The sequence below is a fragment of the Magnolia sinica genome, chromosome 14, assembly GCF_029962835.1.
Source record: "Magnolia sinica isolate HGM2019 chromosome 14, MsV1, whole genome shotgun sequence".
NCBI lineage: Eukaryota > Viridiplantae > Streptophyta > Magnoliopsida > Magnoliales > Magnoliaceae > Magnolia > Magnolia sinica.
This window is the reverse complement of record NC_080586.1, coordinates 31,195,127-31,211,609: the sequence shown is the minus strand read 5'-3', so window position 1 is coordinate 31,211,609 and position 16,483 is coordinate 31,195,127. Positions and strand designations below refer to the sequence as shown.

General features: G+C 35.4%; 1 protein-coding gene across 1 annotated transcript; it reads right to left on the bottom strand.

The window, feature by feature from the left end:
• Positions 1-2,942: 2,942 nt before the first annotated feature.
• Positions 2,943-7,196, bottom strand: LOC131225242 (gibberellin 2-beta-dioxygenase 1-like). Its single transcript, XM_058220733.1, has 3 exons — positions 6,959-7,196; positions 3,088-3,430; positions 2,943-3,012 (listed from the first exon to the last, which is right to left on the bottom strand). Exons 1-3 carry the CDS (start codon positions 6,970-6,972, stop codon positions 2,959-2,961), a joined length of 411 nt encoding a protein of 136 aa, XP_058076716.1. The 5' UTR covers positions 6,973-7,196; the 3' UTR covers positions 2,943-2,958.
• Between the last annotated feature and the right edge of the window lie 9,287 nt (positions 7,197-16,483).

The following is a 16,483-nucleotide window of genomic DNA, read 5'->3' as shown; positions in this document are numbered from 1 at the left end:
AATTCAGACAAATCTCTCATTTGAGCATTTCATCATCCACATTAAGTATATACACCTAACACTTGCATTTTATCATAAATTACATAGATGAAATTAAAATTACATGAAGGAAACTAGACATATGCATGGAGTTATTGGGAATCCTATTCTTAATAAATACTTAATAAACATAAATCATCACATTTTCTCATTCAAACAATTTATCAAACACTTATGCTACCCTTCACTTAATACATAGACTAGGTTAGTTACAATGTATATTTTAGCAAATCTATATACAGAGAGGTTGGCATACATAATACAACTATGAATCCTAGATTTGTAGACATGGCAAGCATAAATCATATTTACCTATTCATTCAAACATTTTAACAAACACATGGAATGCATATTTTATTCTACATAGTTCATACATGTATATTACATCGAAAATGGTGTAACTAAGATCATATGGCAGCAATTAAGTTAGACATAAATCATTGCTGACATTGAAAGCATTGAAAACCATAACCTAAACATTTATAGTCCGCATCTTTCATCGGAATACTTGATTCAGACTCAGTTCGAATTCTATATTTTTGAAAATAAAACGTCGGGTACCTAAATGGTGAAATCTGTTAGCTACGTTGACAAACGACTATTCTAGATCTTAACTATGGTGTTAGGGTTTGGATTTCTTACTCAAATCATAGCTGAAATGGATCGTGTAATGTAACAGGAAGGCAATTCAGTGTATGGAGTTGTGGGAAAGAATCACAGCAACGCTCTCCCAAACTTTCTCTTCTCTCCTCACTCTTTTATCTTATTTTCTATCTTCTCTCTCCTTGGGTTAGAGAAATTCGTATGGAATAGAAATGGGGTGAAATAAGGGCTTTATATAAGTCCAGAAGTGATGTCAATGGCCCTAGGGCCACTATATACATGGGTTATAACCAAAGGGGGCCTATTTTTGACGAACGAGATTTATAGGGAGTTCTATTATTCGCTTACAACATAGGGGAAGTTCCTTGACCATGGATCTATGTCAGGATGTGATTTCAATGCAATTGGACAAGCCGATTGACTGTGGAGGACCTATGTCATATCAACGGTTGAACTTGCTCGATCGGGGCCATAAGTATACTGAGATGAGCAGGGAAATTTCCTTTTCCCATGGGTGAAGTTTGGTCAGAAATTGATGATCCGAAATCCTCAATTTCGCGCGTAAGCGAATGACCCAATTTACTTAAGTTTCATTACGTTTTCTAAAGATATTCACGTTTCCCATACACTTTACTCAGGGCTCAAGTTATGCATTTTTGGACACAATTTGGGCTCGATTCCCACGATGGCTGTCAAGCCCAGTAAGATGGACATAATCCTATAGTTTTGTGGTCATCGGACTTTTGACGTGCGGTCCAGGTCCAATACGGGGTTTCAATGTACTCCCGAGAGCGACAGGCTCTTGGGATTTCTCCAGGTTTTTAAGTAATGTTGAGTTAGCGATATTGAGGGTTTTGGGTCTTGCTATTTGTTTAAATGGTGGTTTAACCTAAATCCACCGATTAATTCAGTTTAGTGCTTAATTAATTTTTGCCTAATTTCTACAGAATATGATCCTTAGGGATTTTTGCATGAGGTGGTACTCGGGTCTTTGTATAGATTTTTCTAAGGTGTTACAATTACTCCCCTTAAAGAAAAATTTCATCCCCAAAATAGTACCTTCTCGTACTCCTCGAGGATCTGAGGGTAGTTCTTATGGACTTCATCTTCTGTTTCCCAAGTAGCCTCTTCCTCAGTGTGGTGCGTCCACAATACCTTCACGAGCGGGATCACCTTGCTGCATAACACTTGTTCCTTCCTATTTAGAATACGTGTTGGTCGCAGTACATAGGTAGCATCTTCACTTAATTGCACTTATTTCCATTTGATAATGTGGGTAGGGTCAGGAACATATTTCATCAACATTGATACATGAAATACGTTGTGTATGCTTGCGAGTGGTGTGGGCAAGGCAAGACGGTATGCTACCACACCCACTCGGTCTAGAATTTGGCATGGACCAAATAGCTGCGAATTAAAAAAAATTGTCCGATTTATTTGTAATTTTTTTGAATCTTACACCTAATAGTCATTCGAAAATTGATTCACACGCTTGTTTAATGATATCATAATCAATCAATGATTAAACATGTGCGTGCATGTTTCACCCATTTAACATTCATCAAGACAAAGTAATAAGCATAATACCAATAAAATATTTAACGGTCTGTTTAATGTTTTCAAACTACAAATGCACGTGAATGTCCTTTTTCCATGCTACAAATGTTTATAGCAATACAACTTTCCATGCAGCCACATAGTCTGATATAGCCAAATAGGCAAAACCGTACATCAGTTGGGACTAAAAGTGGGCAGGCATGCTTTGATGCTCTTCAACATCTGAGAACCACAATAGAAGCCTCTTCAGCATTCCAACTACCAGAGCAAACATCAAACATGCAACAGTAGGATGCCATCCAAATACACATATAAACCATACAGTAAATACATGTGATTGGGATCTAGAGATTCACAATGTGATTGTAAGTAAAGCCTCATACACATCACTTATTAATAGTCATGTTTTATCTGTACCTGCCGTTTATATATTTCTTCCATAGTTCCATGTGCCATCAAACGATATGCATAAACTGGCTTTGTTTGCCCATACCTACAAGAATGCAATACATTTTAGAAACAAAGAACAACAATGAGAAAACTGCGCTCCAAAAGATTAAGCATTAATTTTTTTTAGAAAATAAATATCTCGATTATGTCATACCTCCAAACCCAAGCCTGAAGATCATTAGTAAGGTTCCACGAACCGTCAACAGTGATTACATGGTTAGCAGCGTGAAGGTTGATGCCTCATCCCATGATTCAAACAACTCCAAGCAACCTAGCCTCCTAGAGATGCAACTTACTTCACCACAACTTTTACAATACTGCTGCTCTCCCATTCTCAATTGGGTCCACCATATTAAGCCCATTCTTCAAACTAGAGAAACTTGGGAATTGAATAGAAAGAAGAAGGAAAAGAAGAAGCATCATTATGAAGATTTATACCTGCAAGGAATCACCAAAAATGACAAAGGAGTTGTGGTAAGGTGGGACTGAAACCCAGCTCTCATCACTGAGAGAGATTTGAAGGCCTGATGTATTGTTTGATCTCAGAATTGATATTATCTGAGGGTCAGTGTGTCCTCTAAAACCAGTTAAGTTGCAACTCAATGCTTTAAGTTTAGGACATGGAGGGTAGTGATTGAGCCTGAAAAAAGAGTCACTCTCTTCATCCATCAGAAGCTTGCTGAAAATATTCCTTGGTTCAACCTTCAGCCCTTCGGTTAAAGATTCAAGAACTCCACAAGCTAATTTCTTCACAGCTGATATGTAATCACTCACAGCAGAGCTGAAAAATAACCCACAAATTAAAAAAGGGTCATTTCATCAAAACATGAAGTATTATTGCATAAAAACAGAAGCTCCAAGCTGAAGAATCATAGCTATAAATAGCTAATACTATTTGAAAAATGCAATTGGGTTTGAGCTGCAAGAGAAAATGGTTGGATTTTTTGGTTTTTCTTACCAAAAGATTTCTGGGTTCTCTAAAAATGCCCAAGATCTCTGAGAAATGGAATTGGCATTGGTTTGAAAGACGAGATACTCAATCCAGCCCACATCACCATTGGGTCCAATCCTCTTATTTCCATACCCAAACGGATTAGCAGGGCCAACTTTTTTCCTTCTCAGGTTGAGGTAAGGAGAAGAGCTTCACAGCCTTAGCTTCCAACCTATCAATGAACTCTAATGGAATGCCATGGTTGACAACCTTGAAGAATCCAAACTCTTCACAGGCTTTCACAAGAAGAGTTTTGGACTTGTGTTTTGACAGGTCTATGGTTGGAATTGCAGGGAAGGACACGAGCTTTTGGTTTTCTATAAAACTAATCTTATCTAATGCTGGTTGGGACAACACCACCATCTTTTGTTTTTTTTTTCTTTTTCTTTTTCAAGAGCAGAACTGAAGAAAATAGAGAGAAACAGTGGATTCTGGATATGGGTTTTTGGAGATTAGAAGAGTGGAAGAGTTGGAAGTTGAGATGGAAGGACAATGCATGAGCACATGAATTTATACTCTCTTAAGAGAACTCATCTTTAGAACGAGGTAATCTTTCAAATTTGAACAAGCTATTGATTATAAATTCTTATTCTTAAAAATTTATAAGAAATTTAGGGAAAAAAATGGACAGAGTCAATAAATTAAACTTGAGGTTTCACGGTCACCTAAGATTTCAAACGAATGCTCACAAACATTTTAAAAAGACTAGCTGAGTAGAATGTTACAACCATTACCAATTCTGTTAAACAATACTTTTCTCATAAAAGAAACTTGGTTTTTTTAAATCTCCAATTTAATTATCATGAAGTACTAGGTTGTTGTTGTCACATTCTGTTGTCATCTCCAATTGAAGTTGGATGATTCATTGGAAAGGATGGGTTAAAATTAATCATTCAACAGTCCTGTTGCAGTCAAAGAATCTTGAATTGATCTTTCATCTATGGGTGGATGCCAACTAGAAATATCAGAATTGATGAATCAATTGTCACTTTAAAAACAATTTTAAGATGTAAAATTTTAGTGAATTTCTCTTTTTAGAGCTTCTAAGATTCAAGAAGTAAAGAAATTCTTTTTAATGCATGTAATTGGACAGGAATATGTAAGAGCAGTGCTCTAGAAGTAAGCATGTGTGTCATAACGGGTCAACACTTACTAGTTGATGACGAAAACGTATAAACATAAAAAGTATAAAAAGTGAAGCAGACTCCTTAGTCTACTTGATCATGACAAGATTCAATTTCCTATTTTTTGTGACCTTTTTGAAAGAACATGCTGCTTACAGAGTGGAAGAGAGAAGGAAAGTGTAGTGGAGATAGTGGAATTTGAGTATAGAGCAATGAAAAGTACAACAGATCAACTAACATTCTTTTGAGAAAAACTTTTCACTTGAGCATTATCTACATGAGGAGATATTTCAGGTTCATCACATAATGAACCAGTCTTTGATGTTGGTAGGCCAATTGGATAGTTCATGAATATAAACTGTCCATTTAGTTAGTGGGCCCTTGCATGGATGGCTCATGGCCCATGAAGCACAACTCTGAATGATTTTAGGTATTGTCCTATACGAATCGTTGGAGTTCTTTTTTTGGTCTGCTACAAAATGAGTCACCAGATTGATAAGAGACTGAAACAGGTGAGTTGGGTTGAGTGATACTACTTTCAGTCCTAAGTGAGTTGCAGTTGAAACTGCCATTTAAATCAGTGGAGCAAACAGAATACCAATTAGAGAATCCAAGACATACAATAACAGATTTTCCTATTTGAAAGTGGACTAGTTATCCTCTTTTTTTTTTTTTACTTCTTTTGTACCCTCCGATTAAAGGTTACAAATTAGACAATTAAGCATTTTGTTCAGTATGCTTTTAAAACCAAGAGGCATCAACAGTAGAGCCCACCACTCGAATAGTTGATGTCAAGTTTGATCTCACCTATGTATTTTTAGACATACTCCCCATCAAACTTCTATCCATTCATTGTCCCAAGTCATCCCATACTTATCTCACAAATGCTCATGTTAGGCATGCAAATATGCGTCACCTGATACGTGGACTAGCCAATTTTTCAGTAAGACATTTTCGCGGGCCCACTGCTTGATGAATTGCCAAAGATAACCAAAAGAAAAAAATTAGCCACATACAAAAACTATTAAACCTAGTATTATCTACTACATACTAGTAACATATAACCAACATTGGGGCACCATACCATAAGCTACAGGAATTTCATGTCTCCCTAAACAAGGTATCCTCCATTGATAACATATATATATATATATATATATATATATATATATTATAAGTACTTTATTTTCATTTACATTCGCAAATACATTCATCATCCATCCAACTATTAACAACATTTACAAAAAATAAAAGATATCCAACCAACTCTTTATAATAATTTGTAACTTAATCTCCTAAAACAATGGACTCCACATCGACAATATATCAATGCTTTCCTAGAGTAAAGCATCCATGTTCAATACCAGCTCTTACGTATGTGTCGTTGAGTGCAAATATAAGATAAGCAACGATTTCTTTATAATAAAGTTGAACATGAAAAATTAGTGAACTATGGGAATCTAATCACATAAAAGCATCACGATGCTCCAATCATCAATAAAAGTATCAATTGAAATTATAATCAAAACATAACCATCTTAGAAAACATAATAGGCAGCTGGATCCTATGACCTTACAATATACCATCTCCAAGTTGAAGCCGAAAACTAGGAGACTTCATAGGTGCTCCATGTTGCTGCAAATGAACTGTAACTCAAATAAGTAAAATGTTGCACATAGCAACAGTGATGAATTCTCCAAATAAAACATAAAAATTGAAACTGTTGTGTCATGTTTTCATGTTTGGATTAATATTTCTGTTATATCAATTTTTAAGACTTCGTTGGACATTTAGAAAGCATGAAGACTCATAATTTTTTAATACTCAAATTATTTCTTAATATCACGAGGTCCAGCCAGCTCCAGCCCCTCCCTCCATGCCAATAAAGCATAGGAGAACAACTCTAATATATTGTATATTCCACCAAATAGTAGTTTCTTCTCCCTTTTTCTATGGTAGGTAAATTGGGATTACACCTGAGACCTAAATGTTGCATTAAAGAGCACCATCCATGGAGCAACATGATCGAACCAACTCATAGTTACTACTTACTACATTCATCCAATTATTAAGCGAATGAAATAATTTTTTGTTAAACAAGAAATACATAGCATGCTTAAAGAGAAGACATGAAACAATACAAATGAAAATTTCCAGATCACAATGAAGAAATCATAAGTATGCATCTTTGACCTGAGGCATTCCATGAGCTAAAACATGAGAGTGTCGACAAGATTTTCATTTGCATTTTCCATGTAAAAAGTCCTGGCAAGCCTTCAAAAGCAAAAGAAAAACCCAAGTGTAAGAACAAAAATGAATCAAAACAAACTAAGAACAAATATGGTTTGCAAATTTTTTACAAGAATGGCATCACTTATCCACTCACATACATGGGTGCAAAATAAAGACATCAATGCAAAGCTTGTTCAAAGATAAAGACATCAATCCAAGCATGCAATGCTACAAGGCAACTACTCAATTGAGCTGCCTTGCCACCATATCTATAATTTATCAACCTTATGAAAGACAATGGAACCTAGGAAAAATCAACAAAGATAAGAAGCAAAGAAGAGACTCAGGCTCATCTATAGTTTCACATCTTAGAAGTATAAGTAGTCTTGTAGTTGAATGGACTCTAGTTCTTGTATACATCCAGTTAGCTCAATGAATCCCTCAATATCGCTAGCTGGAAAAAATCGAAGTTACCTCCAACATAATAACTAACAGTAGAAATAATTGGCACCATAGTTCAACATATATTTGTTGTAATGCTTGGGATGGGCATCATTTTTTGGCACACAATCATATCAAATGAAGGACAGAATGTGAAAATCAATTTGCATGTATAAAAATGGAGCGAATAAAGGAAACACTTAACATTTTAACTTTGACTTCCCGTATACTAGTTGCCAACCTGAGTGACCTAAAGAAAAATAAGGAAGACCATCATTATCATCATTTAAGCCTTATCCCAACTAATTGGGGTCAACTACATGAATCCTTTTTCCACCATCTCACTCTATCAAGGGAAAATCAGAAAAACAATTTAGGAAAATTTCCAAGCACAAATGCCCTAAATTTCATTTTCTTAGAAACTACACCACTACAATTCTTACAAGTCACCCCATCTTTATCTGGAAAACGGTGGAGAATGATCAAGAAATCACCACAAGGCTGATATTGCAACATTGAAACAGTATATGAAGGAGGAATAAATACTCTTATATATGAGGTGGAGGATGGTAGTAGCGACATGTTCTTCCTCGGAAACACTAATTCCGAAGTGAATCGGTGCATGCTATGACTTTCTTCCTACAAACATGGTTGAATGGTTCAAAAGGTCCACAAATTAGCAACTTTATTAAATACTACAGTAACATTAATGAAGCAAAGGGCTCTCCAATATGAGAACATAACAGTGAGATCTTTGTAGAAATACAACACAAAACCTTCACTTAAATTGTCTCCAATCATTGTGTTTTCAAAGCAAGAATCAAGCAAATCCAAGTTCCTTTAGGCTGTGTTTGGATGCCAAAGTGATTTGAACTGTGAACAAGTAGTTTAATCAAATGTATATCAGATCATCTCCACATATGGGGCCTGTGGTATCCATGCTACATGAGCAATGCAATGCAGGTCATGTGAAATGGACCCCAAAAAAAAAAAATGAAAGAAAGCCATTATACCTATCAACTAAAGAAGTCCTAAGCAAACTGCACATTGCTTGAATGTAGGGATGTAAACGGGCTGCACAACTAGTTTTATGGGAATAGAAAAAAGAAGAAGAAGAATCTAACTAGAGACAGAAGCTAACTAAATGTTCAAAACAAAAATAAAAACAATCCATGCACACACATACATAGATTAAATTGGTCAAATATTTCTTTCTCCAAACTTTTAAAAATGAATTAAATGGATTTATTAACTGCTATATTAACAAAGCTGGGAAGACTAGCTGCTCCAATTCAATGTCTATATGAAACGAAAGCCGACCAATTAAAATTCACAAACTACAAAGTAAAATAACAATGTGGTCGAATAGAATTATACTTGTCTCTGAATATAAGGAAGGTTTATTTCACAGAAGTGGTCCAATAGATCATATGCAACTAGGATGCTCTGGTCCTTAAAAGAGCTGCTCTACCTGCAGAGAATGGAGGGTTCAATGTTCTTTATAAGCAGCAGTAAAGGTTTATATGGTAAAGAGATTTTAGAGATAGAGATGAAGACATAATCAAGTTATAAATAGATAAATAATGAAATAGATGAAAAAACAGAGAAAAAATGCCCGAGCAGATCAACAGGTCATATACTACATGGAAAGTGATAGAAAAAATAATTATTATAAAAAATAAAACATACAAAAAACATCCATTGCCAATCCTTCTAGATGCCTAAAGCCAAGAACACGAATTCAAACATGACTTCCTTTCCTGAGCTTTTTATCCAACTTGTAGACTTCCTCATTAGCCACATCAGATATCTGTGACCTACAAAAGAAGAATCTTTACATTTTTAGCCTGGGTTGCAACAACAACAACACCAGAAAGATCTTTAAATATGAACCAATCACAATAAAAAAAGGCAACGCCTTCATCAGTAAATTAAGAAAAGCTAGAGAGGAAATAAATCAAAATTAATTCATGATTTGGTATCTAAATTTACGTTTACAGGTGCATTTGGATGCTCAAATGAATTGATCTGAAATAACTCAATCCAGTGGAGTGCCATCTAGTTGGTCATCTCCATAGATGGTTAGCTTCTTTAAAAAAATCGACTGCACGAGCAATCCTAGTCATTAGGGCATTATGTTGAGTGCTGCTCATAAGCACTTCCTAGCCATATGCATTGACAAATCCACCCCAAAATCCCCAAATTCCTATTTTGGACAATCCACCATAAAATCCCCAAATTCCTATTTTGGACAATCCACCCTAAAATCCCCAAATTCCTGTTTTGGACAATCCACCATAAAATCCCCAAATTCCTATTTTGGACAATCCACCCTAAAATCCCCAAATTCCTATTTTGGAGAATCCACCCTAAAATCCCCAAATCCTTAAATTGGCATTGAGATTGAGAGAGAGAGAGAGAGAGAGAGAGAGAGAGATATATATATATATATATATATATATATATATATATATATATTGAGAGATTGGAGTTGGTACGAGAGAGACGGAGGAGAGGAGAGAAGTTAGGGCATTCCAACTTTAGGAATGCTCACCAGCGCACGTGCGAACCTTTGTACACGTGTCATGGGCGTCTAATCCGAACGGTCCATGTGATGTGGCATCCCATGAAACTTATATAGACCAATTTTCACCCTGATCTAATACTCTAGTGAACCATAGGAAAGAGAGATGAAAATCAAGGGAGGAAATGGTTTTCTTTTTCCATGGCCCACAAAATTTTTGGATCAAAGTAAAAATTGGGCCCTGGGGATTTCATGGGATGCTGCATCATGTGGACCGTTCGGATTTTGGACTGACATCACATATGATGAGTCATCAAAAAGTTCACATTATCATGTGGACCATTCAGATTTTGGACTGACATCACATATGATGAGTCATCAAAAAGTTCACACGAGTTCGGTGCAAACTGTGCGCAGCCAAGCATTTGCGTAGAAATCGTATTGTGTACTGAGTTACTCAGTGCGCTCTTATCGTACTAAGTAAACTCAGTTGGGCCCACCTGGAATGTATGTAGTCTATCCACGCCGTCCATTCGTTTTTCCATCTAATTTAATGGGTTGATCTAAAAATTCAAGCATATCCAAAGATCAAGTGGATCATACCGCAGGAAATAGCGGGGCTAATGATTTCCACCATTGAAACTTTGCTAGGCCCCACAATGATGCTCATTTGTCATCCAAACTTTCCATAAGATCTTACAGACATGGATGAAGGGAAAAAACAAATATAAGCTTGATCCAAAACTTCTGTGGCCCCCAAGAAGTTTTTAATAGTAGACGTTCAATTCAATTTTTTCCTGTGGTGTGATCCATTGAACATTGTATATGCTTCAATTTTGGTCTCAAGAGCTAAAATTATTTGTTAAAATGGATGGACGGAGTGGATTAAATACATGAATCATGGTAGATTTCACAGAGTTTACTCAGTGCCCTAAGCGTAGTGAGTTACTAAGTTATCCGCTTCCGCCTCTTAGTACGGATATCGTATTGAGTAAACTTTGTGGGGTCCACCATGTATGCTTTGGGTTTATCCACTCCATCCATCTATTTTATCGCATAATTTTAGAACATGAGCCAGAATATGAGGCTGATCCAAAGTTCGAGTGGACCGCACCACAAAAAACAGTGGGGATTGAACACCTACCATTAAAAACTTCTTTAGGCCATGGAAGTTTTTGATCACTATCCCACTCTTTTCTATGGTGGGGTCCACTTGAAATTTGGATCTGCCCCATCAGTCAGATGTACCATTCCATGGTGGACAATGGGCTTAAAAATAAAGTTAATCCAAGACTTGGGTGGGCCACACCATATCCTATAGTTGAGAGGGGTTACCCTCCCATTAAAAAATTCATAATCATATATTAGGCCCACATAGATGTGATTCACAGATCCAAGCAATTCATTATGTGTGTCCCACTTAGATGAGGGGTCAGGCCAAGTTTCAACTGCACACAAAACTCATGTGAGCTCCACTAAGTGCATTTATATGTTTTAGGATGTCTTCACATAGTTTTAGATGCTATGGCCCACTTGAGTTTTGCATACGGCTGATTTCTAGGATATCCCATGACCTAAAGAGGACACATCAAATGCATGCTATTGATGTTCTACACACATCATGATGGGGCCCACTATGATGTTTATTTTAGATATGAACAAGTCATAAGTTAACAAATACATGGATGACAGAAAATATATATAAAACTTAAGTAGCCCATAAAAAAAATTATAATGGCAGGTATTCAATTTAGAAATTTGATCCATTTACTCTATTATACTAATCAAGAGCTTCGATTTGACTAGTTACTCACCTCGATCAGGCTTCAGATGAGAAAGATATTAGGCAGACAAGATTCATCAACAATATGATGGGCCATATCTTGCGATCCAACATGAAATGTAATCTAAACATCTGAAGTTATATCTACTCTTTAATTTGGACTGATCAGATTGTCCAAAATCAGTTTAAATCTAGACAAATTGCTCGTGCCCATTTTAAGAGTGTTTTAGATGGATCTAATTCATTTAATATTATATTGAGCCAATTTTCGTTCTCTATCCTAATTAGCACATTTTGAACATATCTGACCATTCAGATCAACCTTAGGATGGCCTAATCATAGAATCTATTAATCTCATCATTAAAAGTTATTGTTGCAATTACACTTCATTATACTTAGGCTATCATTTTTTCAGAAGTATATGTTTCTATAAATGGTTAGAGGTTCAATTAGTGGATGTCCCTGGTAATTAATTGAGTTAAAAAATCTTATTTTTTCACATATAAATATCAATTTCTTTTTAAAAATTTCATTGTTTTTCAAAATATCCATTTTTTTATCTTAATTTTTTTTTCCAAAACTTTTAACAAAATCTTATTTTTGTTATCAAACTTTTCAAAATTTTTGTTTCAAAATACAAATTCTGAATTTTTATTTTCAAAATCTCAAAATTTCCTAAAAATCTAATACTTTTTTTTTTTATATTATTATCAAACTTTACAATCTATTCAAATTCTCAAAAATTTCAAGATGCCATTTTGTTTTCAACTTTTCAATTTTCTTTTTCAAAATGATAATTTTTTGTAAAAATCTCAGTAATTTTTTTTAAATCACATTTTTTAATATCTCAATATTTCTCGAACATTTTAATTTTTTTTTCAAATTCATAATTTTTTTTTCTACTTCTCAATTTTCCTTTTCAAAATGTCAATTTTTTGTCAAAATCTCGATTTTGTAATCTCATTTTTTTATCTTCAAAATTTCTTTTCTTTCGAGCTTCTTCATTTTCTCTTCAAAAATATATTTTTGCAAAACACAATCTCATTTTCTTTCTTCAAAATATTTTATTTTTTCGAAGTTGTCAAAATTTTCACAATTTTTTTTAATCTTTTCAATTTTATTTTTTCAAAATATCATTTTTTTTTTTCAAAATTATCAAAATTATTCAATTTTCTTAATTATTATTATTTTTCAAAATCTTGATTTTTTTAATTAAATCATAGTTTTTTTTTTCTAAATCTCCATTGTTCTCAAACATTGTTAATTGTTTTTCCTTTTTCTTTTTTTCCTCAATAAATGTTTTCAAAATCATAATTTTTTTAAACCTCACAATTTTCATTTTCAATATGTCAATTATATATCAAAATATCGAATCATTTTAATAATAAATTTTTTCAAACTTTATTTCCTAAAATACAATGGATGTATAGTGGGATTTTTTGCGTGATATTGCAAAGCATTTAAATATCAATTTTAAAGCAAATAAAATAAAATAATAACTTCCACTCAATTGATATATATATATATATATATATAAGGTGCATTCAATTAATTGATACAAAAATAATCTTAAATACAAATAAATATAATTAAGGCCCAGAATTTCTATTAAAAACACTTTTTAGACTACAATAAAGTAATTTACTACCATATTACATAAAGAAAAAAAAAACAGGTGTAAATTATCAACTTTATTCAATATTCTTTTTTTCCCCCCTAAAAAATAGATTTTTATTAAATCATGGTTTTTTGTTTTTTTTCAAAATCTCAATTTTTCTAAAACATTGTTAAAATTTTAAACTTCTCAATATTCTTTTCATGTGATATTACAAATCATTTAACTATTAGTTTTAAATTAAAAAAAATTTAATAATAATTTCCACTCATTTAATATAAAAACAAAATAAAAAATTCTTTGCATTCAATCAATTGTTAAAAAATAATCTTAGATACAAATACGTACAATTAAACCACTGAAATTCTATTAAAAAAATTCGTAGACTAGAAAAAAAACATAATTTTCCACCATATTCTAAAAAAAAATGAAAAAAATAAATGTTTTAGGCAAAAGTCCTTTAACGACGGACCGGGATCCGTCGCAAAAGCAACTAAAAAATGTCGTGAATTGCTATTTTGGGCTGGAATTTGCAACTGATCATATTCCGTTGTAAAATCAAAATTTGCGACGGATTTAGTTCGTCACCATTTTATGACGGACCAAAATCAGTCCTATATTCGTCGTAAATCAGATTTTAGAGACAGATTTTATCCGTCACTAAATTCCGCGACGTTTTGACAACAGATTGTCAAGAAAGACGGATTAGTGGACTTTTTCCGTTAGCGACGGATTAAATCCGTCGTTAAACAAAGCGATTTTTGTCCTTCGCAAAAATTTGTCGCAAAAATTGTAATTTTTGCATAGTGCATAGTCCCCAATGTCAAATTCCAGCCGCCTCCGTCTCGTATCGGCGTAACTTTTTTATTTACTCTGGGCTGCAAGAAGTCGACGCCTGATAATATCAATCTTCTTTGAAGTCGCTTGTACCAAATCTGGGCCAGTCAAACTCTTCTCGCCAACTTCTGCTCAATAATGTGGAGCTCGACATGGATGCCCATACAAAGCTTCATAGGGAGCCATGCCAATGCTTGCTTGAAAGCTGTTGTTATAAGCAAACTCAGCATAGGGGAGACGGTCATCCCAACTGTCCTGGAAGTCAAGCACACACGCTCGTAACATGTCTTCGAGTATCTGATTTACCTGTTCCGTCTGTCCATCGGTCTGTGGGTGGAACGTGGTACTGAACTTCAGTTTCACTCCCATTGCTTCTTATATTTGAGTCCAGAAAATAGATGTGAATCGTGTGTCTCGATCCGACACAATGTCTATAGGAACTCCATGCAGTTGTACTATTTCCTTGATGTACAGCTTAGCCAGGTCATTAGCCAAATTAGAAACTCTAATCGGGAGGAAGTAGGCCGATTTCGTCAATCGGTCCACAATCACCCAAATGGAGTCATGCCCCTTTCTCATCTTGGGTAACATGGAAATAAAATCCATGGATATGAAATCCCATTTCCATTCAGCTATGGGCATGGGTTGAAATAAACCAGGGAGTCGGCGATGCTCGGCCTTGACCTACTAGCACGTGAGACAACAGGATACATAGTCTGCTATTTGAGCTTTCATGTTGTCCCACCAGTACGAACGCTTCATGTCTCGATATATCTTCATACTACCCGGATGTATTGCCAGAATTGTGAGCGGCTTTTAGGACTTCCTTTCTCAAGTCATGGAGATTCGGAACGCATAGGCGGCCACGATATCGCAAACCTCCGTCCGAGCCAACTCTCCATTTGGATTCTTCATTGTCACTTGCAAGTTCTCTCATCTTCACCGACAGTTCATCTTCTTCTGATCCATAATGATTCAGTCATCAATAAGTGGCTATATATGGATGTGTGTGATGCTCCCGAATGGCTCCTCCACTGTCAGCTTTTGTTCGAAGTCTCACACAAACTCTACCATATTCCACTCTTCTATCATCAGCAGAGCTGCAAATTCTATTGTTTTCTTATGGCTCAATGCATCGGCCATAAGGTTGGCCTTGCCAGGATGGTAGGAGACCTCAAACATGAAGTCTTTCAAGGTCTCCATCCAACGTCATTGCCTCATATTCAGGTCTCTCTGTGTAAAAACGTACTTGAGGCCCTTGTAGTCGCAAAAGAGCTCGAACTCTTCTTCGTAAAGGTAATGTCTCTAGAGCTTTAATGTGAAGATAACTACCACCAATTTCAGGTCATGCGTGGGGTAGTTTTCTTTGTGTTTCCTCAACTGTCGTAAGGCATAGGCGATCACCCTATCTTTCTACATAAGTGCACAACCCAAACTGACTTAAGAGCATTGGTGTATATAGTATATTTGACCCCTTGCTCTGGTAGTACAAGCACGGGTGTGGACTTCAGCTTGTCCTTTAATTCCTGAAAGGCTACTTCTGATTTCTCGTTCCAAACAAACTTGAGATCTTTTCGAGTGAGTTGAGACAACGGTCGGGCTATCTTGGAGAAATCTTTAATGAATCGGCAATAGTAGTCGACAAGTCCAAGGAAACTCCTCACTTCGGTAACTGAGCCGCGCTGGTCCCAGTCCTGTACTGCAGTCACCTTGGCAAGGTCCACGGTAATTCCTACCTTGGACACCATGTGTCTCAGAAACTTGACTTCTTCCTTCCAGAAGTCACATTTTCGGTACTAGTAAATAACTGATTTTTCCTGAGGGTATCAAAGACTGCTTACAGATGCTCTTCATGATCCTTTTGGCTCTTTGAGTATATCAAAATGTCATCTATGAATACGATAATAAATTGGTAAAGATACGGCCGAAATACTCTGTTCATGAGATCCATGAATACAGCCGGTGCATTTGTAAGTCCAAACGGCATCATGAGGAACTCATAGTGCCCAAAACTGGTTCTGAATACTATTTTCTACACGTCTCATCCCTGACGCGTAATTGATGATACCCGAACTGTAAATCTATTTTAGAAAAATATTGTGCCCCCTTCAATTGGTCGAACAGGTCATCTATCTTGGGAAGAGGGTACTTGTTCTTTACTGTGACGTGGTTTAACCTGCGATAATCTATACATAATTGTAGCGATCCATCCTTCTTCATGAATAACACAGGAGCTCTCCAAGGAGATACATTAGGCCATATAAAACTTGAATCCAACAGATCAT